Genomic DNA, 14255 nt, shown 5'->3' on the forward strand with positions numbered 1-14255 from the left:
CGAGGAGGAGGAGAAGAAGAAAAAGAAACACATGAAGGAGGAGGTGAATGTTCATATGACAGCAGGTGTGACTGATGCTGCTGGAAGGGTCAGATACTTACCTGTGTGTGTGTGTGTGTGTGTGTGTGTGTGTGTGTGTGTGTGTGTGTGTGTGGTGTGTGTGTGTGTGTGTGTGTGTGTGTGTGGTGTGTGTGTGTGTGTGTCAGCCTGATGAAGAGCCGGATCCAGAGGAGAGAGATCACTTCCTGCAGCAGCTCTACAAGTTCATGGAGGACCGAGGTGAGACGTCCTGTTTCTACTCCTCCTGTTACAGCTGCTATGAGTGAGCGAATCGTTGGCAGGACGCCTGTTTTTCTTGCAGAGATTATCAGGCAGCATGCTTCTGTCTTGTTAGCATTGTTGCTAATAGCTGCCTCAGAGCTTTCAAACTGAGCTTTATTGACAGTTGTCAACAGCCAGGACGGACGGCCAACAGCTGTTTTTCCATGTACAGTGTGAGCGCTCGGTGAGGTTGTGGCTTGATGATATACTCGTACAGTATGAGACATTTCTACAATGGTACAGTGTTCGCAGCTATACATCAAGTAGAAGAGGACACATCAGTGTCAGTAGACAGGAAGTGTAGAGCGAGGACAGATTGTCACCTGGTTCATCCATCATGGTGGGCATTGTCTCTCAGGTAGAGAATGGGTCACAGAATATACCTGGTCAGACCGCGCAAGTAAAGTGTATGTGTGGGAAAAACTGTCAGTGTATATGAATGTATACAGTGGATGAACAAATCAAATGCTGTCTCTGTGCTTCTCCATCAGGGACTCCCATCAACAAGCCTCCAGTGTTGGGTTATAAGGACCTGAACCTGTTCAAGCTCTTCAGACTGGTGTACCACCTGGGAGGCTGCCACAAGGTGAGAGCTGACTGTAAAGTGTGACATCACCGTGGATCAGAAAACATGTATTTTGCTCTCATGTCTGAAGGATTCTGTTATCACCATATTTGGTCACACAGCGTGATGCAGCTGGAGGATGGAGTCTGGTTACCATGGAGACCGATGACACTTGCTGAATGGTTGCTCTTCACTGTAAAAAGATTGATGTGATCAGTTTGTTCACACTTATTGATTGGTGTAAATATCCTCTGAGCTCACTGAAAATCATATTTTTAAGAGGCGGGGCCTACGTACATGATTTATGACATCAGAAATGGTTTGTAGCCAATCCTGGTCCAGCATTCAGTAAGCTGTGTGCTGTGGACTTCACAGTGAAGGAGGAGACGTCCGGTGTCCAGTTGTATCGAAGGAGAAGGAACAGGAGGCATTTTAATGATTTCAGTGTGAAAATGATACTTTTGTTCTGCAGAAACCAGGTGAGACACACCTGTGACCAGCTCTGTGTGTGTGTTGTAGATTGAGTCTGGGACCGTGTGGAAGCAGGTCTACATGGATCTGGGGATCCCCGTCCTGAACTCTGCTGCGTCCTACAACGTGAAGACGGCCTACAGGAAGTAAGAAAACACACCTGCTGTGACATCAGCACAGCCTCACCTGCTGTGACATCAGCACAGCCTCACCTGCTGTGACATCAGCACACCCTCACCTGCTGTGACATCAGCACACCCTCACCTGCTGTGACATCAGCACACCCTCACCTGCTGTGACATCAGCACACCCTCACCTGCTGTGACATCAGCACACCCTCACCTGCTGTGACATCAGCACACCCTCACCTGCTGTGACATCAGCACACCCTCACCTGCTGTAGTCTGCTGTTATTCATGTGGTCACTAGATTCAACACGAGGACGTCTCGTTTATCAAACATCGCCTACTTTTCTTTATTCTGACAGGAAATGAAGAATAATTTGAATAACATTTGAATAATTAATTATTGATGACCATTAGTTAGTTGTAGCCGGTCTGCGTTGATCTGACAAGCCTATGATCTGTGACATCATCACTTCCCATCAGCCCCTGGTTTGTTGACCACGTGCTCTGTCATCAGGTACCTGTATGGATTTGAGGAGTATTGCCGCTCTGCCTCCATCACCTTCAGGACCATCCACCACAACAACCCTCGCCCTCCCACCGTTCCGACCAATCAGAATCAGACGGGGCCGGAGCTGAAAGAGCCCTCCACGCCACCCCTGAAGGTGGGAACTGTGGATGACAAGATGGAGGAGGCGGAGTCAGACAGTGAGAGTGAGAAGGAGGATATGAAGGAGAGACAGTTGTCCCCGAGGGTGAGACACAAACGCTTATTCAAACTTTATTCAACAACTTCACCAAACAGTGAAACTCTCGCCAAAAAGCAACCGAGGCGTTATTTGTGATTTGTATACGAGTGCTCCTCATGCACTTTTAAGATTTACTGTATTTTCCTTTTCGGTTCAAACTCATTTTCAGTGGGAGTGCTACGGGCACTTTTACGATAGCATCAAAATCTCTCTGTTTAAAACAGTAAGAAGTCTCGACACAACATGAAACTTTGCTGGTAGCATCACCAGGGTCTCTACACATGAACACCAGCACTGAGAACATTGTTTGTGTACACAGAGTTTACTAAAAAGAAGCTTTTTGAGCAGCTCATGTTAGCAGTAGCATCTCCAGCGTGCTGCCGTCATGGCAGACGGAAAGTGTCGATCCCCGAGTGCGACCTGACAGGCAGGCTTGAGGAGGCTCCACCATTACTCTGCTGCCTGTTAGATCATACAGGCAGCAGAGTAATGGTGGAGCCTTCTTGGTGTTTTAAAAATGGCGATTTTGCTGTAGCACTTTATTGAAAATTGGCTTGCCAGAAAACGAAACTAAGGTAAATCTTAACGGTGCCTCTTTCATCGTTATTATGCTTTTACACGAAGGTTTGACTCATTTACATTCACAAATAAAGCCTCTGTTGCATTTTGGTGAGTTTCTTTTAAACAAATGTAGTGAATTAAAGAGTTGTTGAGTTAAAACAAACTTTCTAACGTAGTGAAACTGTGTGTGTGACAGATTGTAAGTCATTGTGTCCTTGTTGTAAATTCAGCATTAAATCTTTCAGCTGAAGTTGTTTGTCTCCTTGTAAAAAGTGTCAGTTTGTGGCAGCATGTCTGTACCAGCCTGTCTGCTTCTGTGTCTAAAGTGCTAAAGTCTTACCTGCCAACATTGATCAGCTGTTTGAACACACTGTTTACACTGATTTCACCATTTACACTCCATTTATAAAAGAAGAAACATGTTATTGATCTAAACATGTCACATGTTACAAAGACACTAAACAGTAACAATATAGGCTACTTCTTTGTCTCCAGACTCCCTTAACAAATGTGTCAGTTTAGTGAGTTGTTGAGTTGGAGACACTTTATAAACTCTGTGAAACTCTGTCTCTGACTGAATTTACAAGAAGGTCCAAATAATGCAGAATGAGTTGATGTTCTATATGAACTTCTTTCTGTCTTTGTGTAGAAACTGTCTGTCGCAGGTTGATGTCAGCTGTGATCAGGTCCCAGTCTAAATGTATCTGTGTGTTTTAGGGGCGGAGGAGGTGTGTGGGCAGTCAGGTGAAGATGGAGAGAGAGTCGCCCTCCAGACCAGAGAAGAGAGGAGGAGGAGGAGGAGAAGATATCATTGAGGAGCAGAGGGAGATGAGGAGACGCAGCAACAGAAGAATGGACGACTCGGAGAAAGGCTCTGAAGAAGAGGATGAGGAGGATGAAGATGAAGACGAGGAGGAGGTGGAGAGGAGGCGAGGAGTCGGGTGAGACTGGTAGCTTTGATGGTTTATAGGAAAAAACACTGAGTCTGGTTTGGATAGTGAGTTCCTACTCTAACTCTGTGTGTCTGTCAGGAGTGAGGATGAGGAGGACGAGGACTCTCTGACGGGGACGAAGGTCAGGGTGAAGTACGGCAGAGGGAAGACTCAGAAGATCTACGAGGCTCACATCAAGAAGACTGACGTGGATAACGGAGAACAGTTCTACCTGGTTCATTACTACGGCTGGAACGTCAGGTCAGTGACGCTGTCTGAAGGTTGGAGCATGATCTATGATGGAGGCGGAGCCTGTCCTGACTCAGGTGTGTCTGATCCACAGGTACGATGAGTGGGTGAAGGCTGACAGGATCATCTGGCCCGTGGAGAAAGGAACCAAGAAGAGGCAGAGGAAGAAGGTGAAGGTGAGCGCGCGTGTGACGGGCGTGTGACGGGCGTGTGGGGGGCGGGACTTGCTCCTCCTCCAGTGATGATGCTGAGAAAAGTTTCACATTCTGGAGTGAAGTGATGTCACTTCCTCTCGGCTGTCTGATGAGAGCTTGACAAGCTTCACTGGCCAATCATTCGCAGGGGTCAGGGGTGGGCGGGGTCAGTTTGATTGATGACTGACTGATGTCATCAGCTGCTATTTCTCTTTCTGCTCCTCGTTCTTGTTCAACTCTGTGTGAACTCGTGTCTCACCGTCTCCGTCTGTCTCAGCAGAACAAAGAGAAGGACGAGTCTGAGAAGGAGAGGGACAAAGATGAGGAGAAGACTCCCAAACCTACCGGAGTGAAGCGTGGTCGTCCTCAGATCAGGACCACACCCACCGGCTCAGCAGGACGCAGCGTCTCCAAAACACCCAGCAACGAGGGACGCTCAAACGGCAGGAGGACGGAGACGCCGTCCAACATGGCCAATGGAGACAGTAAGATTCACTGAGCGCGCTCAGCAGATCAGTCAGCTGGTTCTCAAACAGGATGTTTTGTTTATCTGACATGTGACTCCTCCCCTCTCTGTAGACACGCCTCGCAGGAGAACCAGGAGGACGTCGGGCATGTATGACTCCGACCGAGCGTCCAATGGTGAGAACACGCCCACTTCCTGTTGATATTTCCTGTCATTGGTCAGATTACTAACAGTCCGCTGTGTCCCAGCAGATCAGTCTGGGAGCTCATCAGAGGACAGCGAATCAGAAGACCCGCCTGACAAGAAGCCGTCACCATGGCGAGGGAGGAGTGAAGCCCCGCCCTGCCAGGAGGAGGAGGAAGAGGAGGAGGAGGAGGAGGAGGAGGAGGAGGACGATGAGGAGGTGAAACAGCAGAAGCAGCAGCATGAGGAGGATGAGGAGGAGGAGGAGGAGGAGGAGGAGGTGGAGGCCATTGAGGCTGCTGATGTCACAAAAAACACCAACGACAACGCTGCAGCCACAACAACAGCATCTCAGATGCCCACCGCCACTGCGCCGCCATGTCCCAGCATGCCTCAGGAAAAAGCCGACAAAGTCCTGAGCCAATCAGAGAAGAAGGAGGCAGAGCAGGGGGAGGAGCCTGCCGGGGAGGCTGCCATGCTGCCTGTTCAGCTGGACAAGGAGAACAAAATGTCTCCAGAACGAGTAACGTCTACTGGACAGGAAGTGCTGAGACGGACGTCCCCCAACAGGATGTCTCCTCAGGCCGACAAGACGAACAAGATGTCTCCCGCCGCCGCCGCTGCAGAGAAACACAAGATGTCTCCCGCCGCCGCTGCAGAGAAACACAAGATGTCTCCCGCCGCCGCTGCAGAGAAACACAAGATGTCTCCCGCCGCCGCTGCAGAGAAACACAAGATGTCTCCCGCCGCCGCTGCAGACCAACACAAGATGTCTCCTGAGAAGCCGGTGTCGTCGCCCCAGACAGCCCCCACAGACGAGGACCGGTCCACTCCTCTCTCCTCCCCCAGGGTCAAAGGTCGCAGGTCTATCCTCAGGGAGGCGGGCTCTGAGACACCAACCAGAATCCTCCTCTGCAGTCCAGCACCCGCCTCCAGCCCCTCCCACATTGCGGCGCTGTCGTCTCCTCCTCGTGGTGTCTTGAAGAGGCAGGACGAGCCCATGGTGGTTCTCCACTGCCTCCCCAGCCAGCGAATTCCCCCCGAGTCTCCCGCTGACTCGGACACCGACTCTGCCACCGAGGAGGAGGAGGAGGAGGAGCAGGAGGAGGCGGGGTTACCTCAGGAGAGGAGCAGCTCGGTGCTCAAACGTAAAGCGGTGGAGCAGCGAGCCGGAGATAAGAAGCTCCGCCCTGACAGGAAGGAGGAGGTTGCAGCCCTCAAAACGCCGCCTGCTCCTCCCAAGATGGCCGCTGAAGGGTCACCTGTCCGCAGGGCGGAGTCAGATAGGAGGAGCGAAGGAGTGCTGAAGGCAGAGGAGTGGCCCCGCCCAGCTGAAGCGATGCAGAGGGAGGTGTCAGAGGAACGTCCAACGGGTGTAGCCTCCAAAGAGCCAGAGGTGCTTGCTGGAACCACTCCCACAACTGTGGAGGCCCCTGGTCCCGCCCCCACTGAGGAGGCGGAGCCACAGATTGGCCCTGAGGCGCTCGTCTGCCACGAGGTGGACCTAGACGACCCAGACGACAAGGAGAAGCCCTCCCCCACCACCTCCCCGGAGCACCTCCTCCTCATGATGAGGGAACAGCAACCAGCCCCGCCCCCGCTGCCTAACCTCCTCCACGCCTCCCTCCCCTCCCCCCACCTCCCCCAGCCTCAGGTCAGGCCGTTTCTGCCCGCCGCCGCTCCCAGCTCCGCCCCTTGCCTTGAGGAGCTCCACCCAGCCAGGAGCGCAGCCGAGGAGGAGAGAGGAGCGACGAGGGGGGAGCAGGAGGGAGACTCGAGCCCTGGGTTTGACGGCAGCGCCTCCTCCTCCACCTCCACCTCCACCTCCACCTCCCTGCTGTCACTGCAGGATAACAAGGACAGAGGTGAGAACAGAGTCAGGGTCACTGAAATCAGCTGAAAAATGAATAGAGTTTGGTGTAACTCAGATATGACACTTTGTGTTAAGATCAGAGATGTGCGGCCAATCAGGAGGCAGGATTTTAATGTCATGGCTGTGTGTGTGTGTGTGTTACCTGATTGGTCCGTAGATGTAGACAGTAACCTGTGTGACCTTTGACCCCTCAGGTCAGAAGAGGGTGATGGACTGTAACTCGAGTCCAACAGCCAAGAAACAAAAACGCAACCAGAAACGACCACACACACCTGGGAAGGTGGAGAAGAACGGAGCAGGTGAGTGATGTCACTGACAGGTTGGACACTGCTGATAGGCCGAGTTCACCACTGTACATGTCCACTTACACCCAACCACGTCACATGGTCCTCATCAGCTGACCTCTGACCCTCAGTGCTTCACATGTCAACAACTTTTAACAGGGTAAAAAAAAACGATGTTAGAAACGTGATGAGGAGCAGAGCAGGATCCTCTCGATGTCGCGTGTACAGAAAAGAACAAATCAGTCTCCAAGTTTCATTAACAGAACGTCTGATACAAGTTAGAATATATGTAAAGAGTTTGGATCAGCAGACGAGGCATCACCACCTCCTGTCCACCCTGCTGATCTGAAGAGGACACAAGATGATTAGTAACAGACAGAGGTCAGCAACATGTACAGAATAGATAGGAGGACAAAACAGAGGAGAGCAAGGAGCCAGCGGAGCTCAGGGTGTGATCCAGATCCATCAGGATGTGAGGCAGCAGGAGCCCGGAGAGGTAGATGGTCCCAGGAGGAGGAGGAGGAGGAGGGAGGAGGAGGGAGGAGGAGGAGGAGGAAGAGGGAGGAGGAGGAAGAGGGAGGAGCAGGAGGAGGGGGAGGAGGGAGGAGGAGGAGGAGGAGGAGGAGGAGGAGGAAGGGAGGGAGGGAGGGAGGAGGAAGGAAGGGAAGGAGGAGGAGGAGGAGGAGGGGGAGGGGGGAGGAGCAGGAGGGAGGAGGAGGAGGAGGAGGAGGGGGAGGGGGAGGAGGAGGAGGAGGAGGAGGGGGAGGGGGAGGAGCAGGCAGGAGGAGGAGGAGCAGGAGGAGGAGCAGGAGGGAGGAGGGAGGAGGAGCAGGAGGAGGAGCTTGTAGGAACAGGAAACAGAATGTGATGTTGATCAGAATCAGCAGATTGTTTGTTGTTGGCACGACGATGTGAAATCTGATACTGTAGGAACTCACCGACCCACTGAAGAAGCTAGCAATCAACATCAAGGACTAATTAAAGGTTTAATCACAGAAGTGAGTTTTGAGTTTATATTTAAAGTCGTCAATAGAGCCAGCTGGTCTGAGGTCAGCTGACTTCTTCTGAACCCTGGAACCACCCGGAGCCTGAATCCTGAGCAGGTGGACTGTCAGGTGTAATGAGATCGGACCTGTAGGACGAGGTCGCGTACAGTTCTGTGTGTCAGCAGCACCTTAAAGTCTGATCTTATATGTATCAGGAGCCAGTGCAGAGACGCTGTGATTGGTGTAATATGATCACATGTTCTGTACGTGTGGAAACTCCAGCTGCAGCATCCAGAACCTCCAGAACCATCTGAAGACTTGTAGTGCTCTCACACAGAAGCCCAGAAAATAAGACGAGGACAGTTTCATCACACTTCTTATTTCAACTGATTAAACTTTTGTCTTTTTTAAATCCTCTGTCATCCTCCCCCCGTCTCCTCCCCCCCCGTCCTCCCCCCCGTCTTCCCCCCCCTCTGTCCTCCTCTGTCCTCCCCCTCTCTGTCCTCCCCCTCTGTCCTCCCCCTCATCCTCCCCCTCATCCTCCCCCCATCCTCCCCCTCTGTCCCCCTCTGTCCTCCCCTCTGTCCCCCCGTCCTCCCCCTCTGTCCTCCCCTCTGTCCTCCCCCTCTGTCCTCCCCCCGGTCCCTCCCCCTCTGTCCCCCTCTGTCCCTCCCCCTCTCTGTCCTCCCCCTCTGTCCTCCCCCCATCCTCCCCCTCTGTCCCCCCTCTGTCCTCCCCCTCTGTCCTCCCCCTCTGTCCTCCCCCCCCGTCCCTCCCCCCATCCTCCCCCTCTGTCCCCCTCTGTCCTCCCCCCCACCCCCTCCCCCCCGTCCTCCCCCTCTGTCCTCCCCCTCTGTCCCCACCGTCCCCCCCCTCTGTCCTCCAGGTCACAGCAGTGACAGTGAGGATCAGTCTCGAGTGTCTTCGGTGTCTCAGAAGTCTCAGAAGTCTCGTTGTCCCGCTCTGTCGTCTCCGTCCTCTCACAAAGACAAACACAACTTCTCCCCTCAGAGGACGTACAAGTGGACCTTCCAGCTCGGTGAGACACCACGTCTTCATCGCCACACGGTCGCACTGTCATGTGTCAGCACAGTTCTAACTTCTTCTTCTTCTTCTTCTTCTTCTTCTTCTTCTTCTTCTTCTTCTTCTTCTTCTTCTTCTTCTTCTTCTTCTTCTTCTTCTTCTTCTTCTTCTTCTTCTTCTTCTTCTTCTTCTTCTTCTTCTTCTTCTTCTTCTTCTTCTTCTTCTTCTTCTTCTTCTTCTTCTTCTTCTTCTTTCTTCTTCTTCTTCTTCTTCTTCTTCTTCTTCTTCTTCTTCTTCTTCTTCTTCTTCTTCTTCTTCTTCCTCCTCAGACGAGCTGGACAGTATGTCGAGCACAGAGAGGATCTCCTTCCTGCAGGAGAAGCTGCAGGAGATCAGGAAGTACTACATGACCCTGAAGTCGGAGGTGGCGTCCATCGACAGACGCAGGAAGAGACTAAAAAAGAAGGAGAGAGAAGGTAGGAGACGCTCGGCATGCTGGGAAAACACACGGGCAGCCAGACATTAGATAATTGGAATAAACGTTGATAAACAGCATTCAGCCTGACAGTATGAAGGTAATCTATTACATCCATGAGTACACTGCAGACAGTAAACAGGTGTGTACAGAGAACAGCCGTACCTGTCGGTGACATCACAACACATTCATGAGCTTTAATGTTCTGTCGTGTCATTGGTTCACTGACAGCAGCTGCATGTTGGCATCGATCAGAGTAAAGATGGTGGATGCTCACCTGAGCTCACTGACAGAAGTATGTGATCAGGTATTGATCAGATATTGATCAGGTATTGATGGGTGATGGTGTTGTCTCCTCAGTGTCCAACACGACTGCGTCCACCTCGTCGGGCTCCTCGGACACCGCCATGAGTCCGTCTTCGGCGTCCCCCACTCAGAACACCGTCGCTGTCGAGTGCAGGTGATGACACGCCCACTTCCGCATCACCTCCTCCTGCTCAGCCCTGCCCCCTCCCAGCCACAGACTCCGCCCACTCGGTCAGCTCTGAGGGCATGATGGGAAAAAACACACAAAAAAACGTTCCTCCAGGTCAGCGTGAGCTCGACTAATGCAGTGGCTGACGGGAGGGGAATGCCACCACCTGACCTTAGCCCCGCCTCTTCACCTATGGGCTGACTTCCTGTTTGAGGAGAGACCGAAAAATCAGCCGTCTGTTCAGCCGTCACAGAGCACTTCCTCATTTCCTTATGTCCTTATTTCCTCCCTCCTTCCTCCAGTGCGTCTGCTGGTGTCAGTCATGTGACGGGTTGTGTTTGGGGTCACAGGTCCAGAAAAAGTTCCTTTTATGGTTGAAAGGTCGACAGGAAGTAGATTCCTACAGCAGCACAGCTCAGTATGCAAATTTATTCTTTTCTTTTTCGTTAACTCAAATTTTTTAGAAAAACAGAAAAGATTAAAAAAGTTTCCTGCTGTGAGCGTTTTTGGCCTTTTTATACGGAATCAGAGCTTTTATTTTGGTAAAAACAAACAAAAAATTCAAAAAGTGTGATGTCACAGCGAGAAGATGGAATATTTGTTTAAATGGATTTTTTGTTTTTTTTGTAAAATAATTAAAATGAAGCTTATTTATTCAGTTAAAATCCTGTGTGTGTGTGTGTGTGTGTGTGTGTGTGTGTGTGTGTGTTCTGCCAGATGAATGAAGTTAAGTGATGAAAATTAAAAACTGATGTTGAGTTAAATTGATGATTTATAAATGACTCCATATTTAAATTGAATTAAAATAATCACAATTTTCACTCAATTAGAGTAATAATTTTTTTCTACTTTTTGTTTGTTTAAATAGTTTTAATCTGAGCAGCAGCGTGAGTTTGACTCGGTGTCATTGTGACTCGAGTGAATTTTGATTTTAAGAATCTTACATTTCTTTATGTGATTTTAATGTATTTAGATGAATCTCAGATTTTAACTCTCGTGAGTTTATTATTTTCATCCTTCTTCACACAAAGTCATTTTTCTTCTGGCTGATCCGATGTTCTGTACGTCGGGTCCTGACCCGGCTCCTGGAGGACCTCCCTGCTTCTTCTTCTGTGGTTTCCTCTGCGTGGCTGACAGACGGCTGCTTCATCCTGTTTGTTTTGTACATAACGTTCTGAGTAAAGAAGAGAAACGGCTCCATGTATTTGAGAACTACATTTTACACGCCTGTAAAGAATGATTTATAATATTTTCTAAGAGAAGACTGTTTGTACCGTTGTATTATGAACTCCTCAGTTGTTTTATTTTTCTTTCTATGTGGTGTTTTGCTAGCGGCGGTTTGAGAGCGACGACTGTAAATAGAAACACACACTTCCTCCTGACAGCAGAAAGAAGCCATGTTGGACAATAAACAGCTCTCTGTTTCTAATAAAGTTTTTAAATACGACTCCACGACTCCTCCTCAGCACCTGAACGCACCGCAGAGACCAGGGCTGCGTTCAAGGACTCCCTCTCACCGTGTACAGTCATGTTTAAAGGAACATTTAGTGAACACTCGTTCCTGACGGTCAGCTGTGAGCTCAGTATGGAGCTACACATAGGAGCTGTTAGCTTAGCATAAAGACTGGAACCAGAGGGAAACTGTTAGCCTGACTGTCATACGTCACGCGAAGTTGAACTGTTCCTTTAAACATCTGTGACGTCATCAGTGTTGCGTTTCAGGAATCATCAGTTAGGAAAGATGCGCGTATATATAAAGTGACGAGACACTGAACGTCTTTATGTGAATCTGGTTTCATCTCTTCATTTATTCTGTTTGTGATTTGGATCGTAATGTTTTTAGAATATTAATCCCAGATTTTAACTCAGTTTGTTATTTTCATTCTTCACATGAAGTCATTTTTCTTCTGTCTGATTTGATTCCGGCTCCTGGAGGACCTCCCTGCTTCTTCTTCTGTGGTTTCCTCTGTGAGTGACGTAACGTTCTTCAGTGATTCTTTATCTTTTGTCCAGAACTCAAAAACTTTATTAACTGTTAACTGACAATGAAGAAAAGCAGCAAATCGTCACAAACCAGAAGCTGAAACAATGTTCGACAGTTTATCATGAAAGTTATAGAAACTGTCCAAACTAATTTTCTTTTAATGGATTAATTGATGAAACTTGCAGCTGTAAACAAACTCGAGCTGCTTTGAAACTTCTCGCGTCTGTTTTTCTGTAACTTCTGCTCACATTGAACCATAATTTGATAATTTGGTTTGAAGCATTTTAATCAAACCACTTTGATAAACAATATGAAATGAAAACTTAAGTTGCTGAAGTGAAGCAGCGGTGATCATCCTGTCAGCACAGAACAGCTCTGATTATTAAAGTCAAACTTCTGATCGGTTCTCAGATCAGTTCATCAATAAACAGTTCATGTTAAATAAAAACTTTATTTCAACATAAACACAAAACACATTTAAAGGACAATTACACAGTTTTATACACGAGTGAAAGACGTCAGTGACTCGTCTGATCCTCCAGCGTCAACAGTCTGTATTGATCCAACATGGTGGACCTGCTGGTCTGGGATCAGTCTGCTGGTCTGGGATCAGTCTGCTTGGGTCCTGGTTTCAGTCCAGTTCAGTCCACCTCAGCGAGGCTGTCCCAGCAGTCCAGCTTTAGCAGCCAGAGCCTCGTTCTGCTGGATGTGATACTCCTGGAAACGCATCGAGATCCGCTGAGTCATCTTCAGGTACTTCTGGAGACACGACTCGGAGCAGCTCGACTGAAACAAAGCAGACCGTCACTTATTGATTGATCAGTATTGACGTCAGTGATCAACAGGAATCATCAGTTAGGAAAGATGCGCGTATGATTAAAGTTCAAGGAAGTCATGTGACCAACATCAGCTGACTCCTCATAAACAGACTCATGATCTGACCCCGATCAATACAGCTGAGGTCCAGCAGGCTCAGGATTGGTCAGACAGCCAAGAGAAGTTGTGACATCACATGACATCATCAGCTCACTGAGCGAAACCTTTTCTCAGCATCATCACTCCTCCTGACAGCCAATCAGAGCCTCTCTATTTGATGGTGAATCACTCTGCAGGCCAACTATGGACGTAAATGTGCTTTTATTGTGAAAGAGACTTCCTGTTTACCTCCTCCGGCTTCACCTCTCTGGTGGTGAAATCTTTGACGCAGTCCATGAAGCAGTTCTCCGTCACCTTGTTGTAGGTCCCCAGAAACTCCTTAAACTGAAACACACAACAGGAAGTGATGTCACGGACGTGACACTCAGCTGGATCACACGTTGTTGTTTATTGATGAATTATCAGACACTGAGACTGAAAATCTAAATCTAAATTATTCCTTAAAGTCCAACTCATGACATAAACACAGCAGACTCAATTATTGATGAATCACTAATTGATTAATAAAAAGGCGGTTACCTGTTTGATCTGGTCGGACTCGGACACCTGGACCGCCATGATTCAGATTCTGTGAGGACACGGCACACACCAGACTCCATTCAAAAATCTGACATTTTAAAATTCGCTCTCCCATTCACAGAGACATCTACCTGGACACGAGAGCTTGTTGGAATCATCAGACAGATTCAAAGAACATCCTCCCACATTTATTTTATTTAACTTCCTCCATTAATTCTGCACATGTTCATGGTGAACTCTGGTTTGTTTCTGTGCTGTGCTGCAGTTTAAATCACTCTAATGGAGTAATGTAGTCTGGTGCAGAAAACGTGTCACCATCACACTGAGACAAGAGCTGAATTAACAGCTGCTTCATGAAAACACTCCGCCTGGCTTTAACTGTGTGCATGCTAACGGCTAACGTTAGCTAGCATTAGCTTCATGTCTCGGTCCTCCGGCGGACTTCGTTCTTTTTGTGTTTCAGTAAATGAGTTCCGTCGGTCTGAACTTCAGACTGCTGCTGTGTTCAAACACACACAATCATGTGGACATGAGGTTAAATCTCACCTGAGCTCGATGTGATGTGAGAATCCTTCTGCCGACTGAAGGACGTGTGAGAGCACAGACCCGCACGGACCCGCACGGACCCGCACATTCAAGCTAAAACTTACTGAATTCACTTTACAAGCTAAAATTAATCAAACATAAATATGGTATAAAATAGCGTCACTGGATTATTAATAAGTGTCTATTAACGTGATTTTCAACCGAGTAAAATAAAAAAGACTGAAAATAAAATGTTACGAAAGTACAATCCGGAAACCAAACCTCCAACGGTGCGCTACCGAGGAGACATTCCGGCGTGCTACAAGTGCGAAACAGTTCCGATGATTCTATCTATCTAT

The 14255-nt window shown here is 48.9% G+C and overlaps 2 protein-coding genes and 1 non-coding gene across 6 annotated transcripts in view; 1 reads left to right on the forward strand and 2 right to left on the reverse strand.

The window, feature by feature from the left end:
• Positions 1 to 11379, forward strand: part of arid4a (AT-rich interactive domain 4A) — a 23321-nt gene extending 11942 nt beyond the window's left edge. Inside the window, exons 16-26 of one of the 4 annotated variants that reach the window (XM_030443615.1) lie at positions 3510 to 3733; positions 3824 to 3985; positions 4068 to 4149; positions 4445 to 4652; positions 4747 to 4809; positions 4885 to 5417; positions 5454 to 6681; positions 6884 to 6988; positions 8846 to 8998; positions 9312 to 9458; positions 9818 to 11379. In XM_030443615.1, coding sequence (XP_030299475.1) covers positions 3510 to 3733; positions 3824 to 3985; positions 4068 to 4149; positions 4445 to 4652; positions 4747 to 4809; positions 4885 to 5417; positions 5454 to 6681; positions 6884 to 6988; positions 8846 to 8998; positions 9312 to 9458; positions 9818 to 9921 — 3009 coding nt within the window. In that variant the 3' untranslated portion in view covers positions 9922 to 11379. Of the gene's footprint in view, positions 1 to 3509; positions 3734 to 3823; positions 3986 to 4067; positions 4150 to 4444; positions 4653 to 4746; positions 4810 to 4884; positions 6682 to 6883; positions 6989 to 8845; positions 8999 to 9311; positions 9459 to 9817 lie in introns of all 4 variants that reach the window. The other 3 variants (XM_030443616.1, XM_030443613.1, XM_030443614.1) reach the window with 3 other exon arrangements.
• A 968-nt stretch (positions 11380 to 12347) lies between these two features.
• Positions 12348 to 14175, reverse strand: timm9 (translocase of inner mitochondrial membrane 9 homolog). Its single transcript, XM_030443621.1, has 4 exons — positions 13918 to 14175; positions 13372 to 13420; positions 13081 to 13176; positions 12348 to 12702 (listed from the first exon to the last, which is right to left on the reverse strand). The coding sequence occupies exons 2-4, from the start codon at positions 13408 to 13410 to the stop codon at positions 12568 to 12570; spliced, it is 270 nt and encodes an 89-aa protein (XP_030299481.1). The 5' UTR covers positions 13411 to 13420; positions 13918 to 14175; the 3' UTR covers positions 12348 to 12567.
• LOC115566520 (small nucleolar RNA SNORD53/SNORD92) lies at positions 12895 to 12980 on the reverse strand. The gene has a single exon (XR_003981007.1). It is a non-coding gene; the product is annotated as a small nucleolar RNA SNORD53/SNORD92 (small nucleolar RNA).
• Positions 14176 to 14255: the final 80 nt, after the last annotated feature.

This window comes from Sparus aurata, chromosome 16 (assembly GCF_900880675.1).
Source record: "Sparus aurata chromosome 16, fSpaAur1.1, whole genome shotgun sequence".
NCBI lineage: Eukaryota > Metazoa > Chordata > Actinopteri > Spariformes > Sparidae > Sparus > Sparus aurata.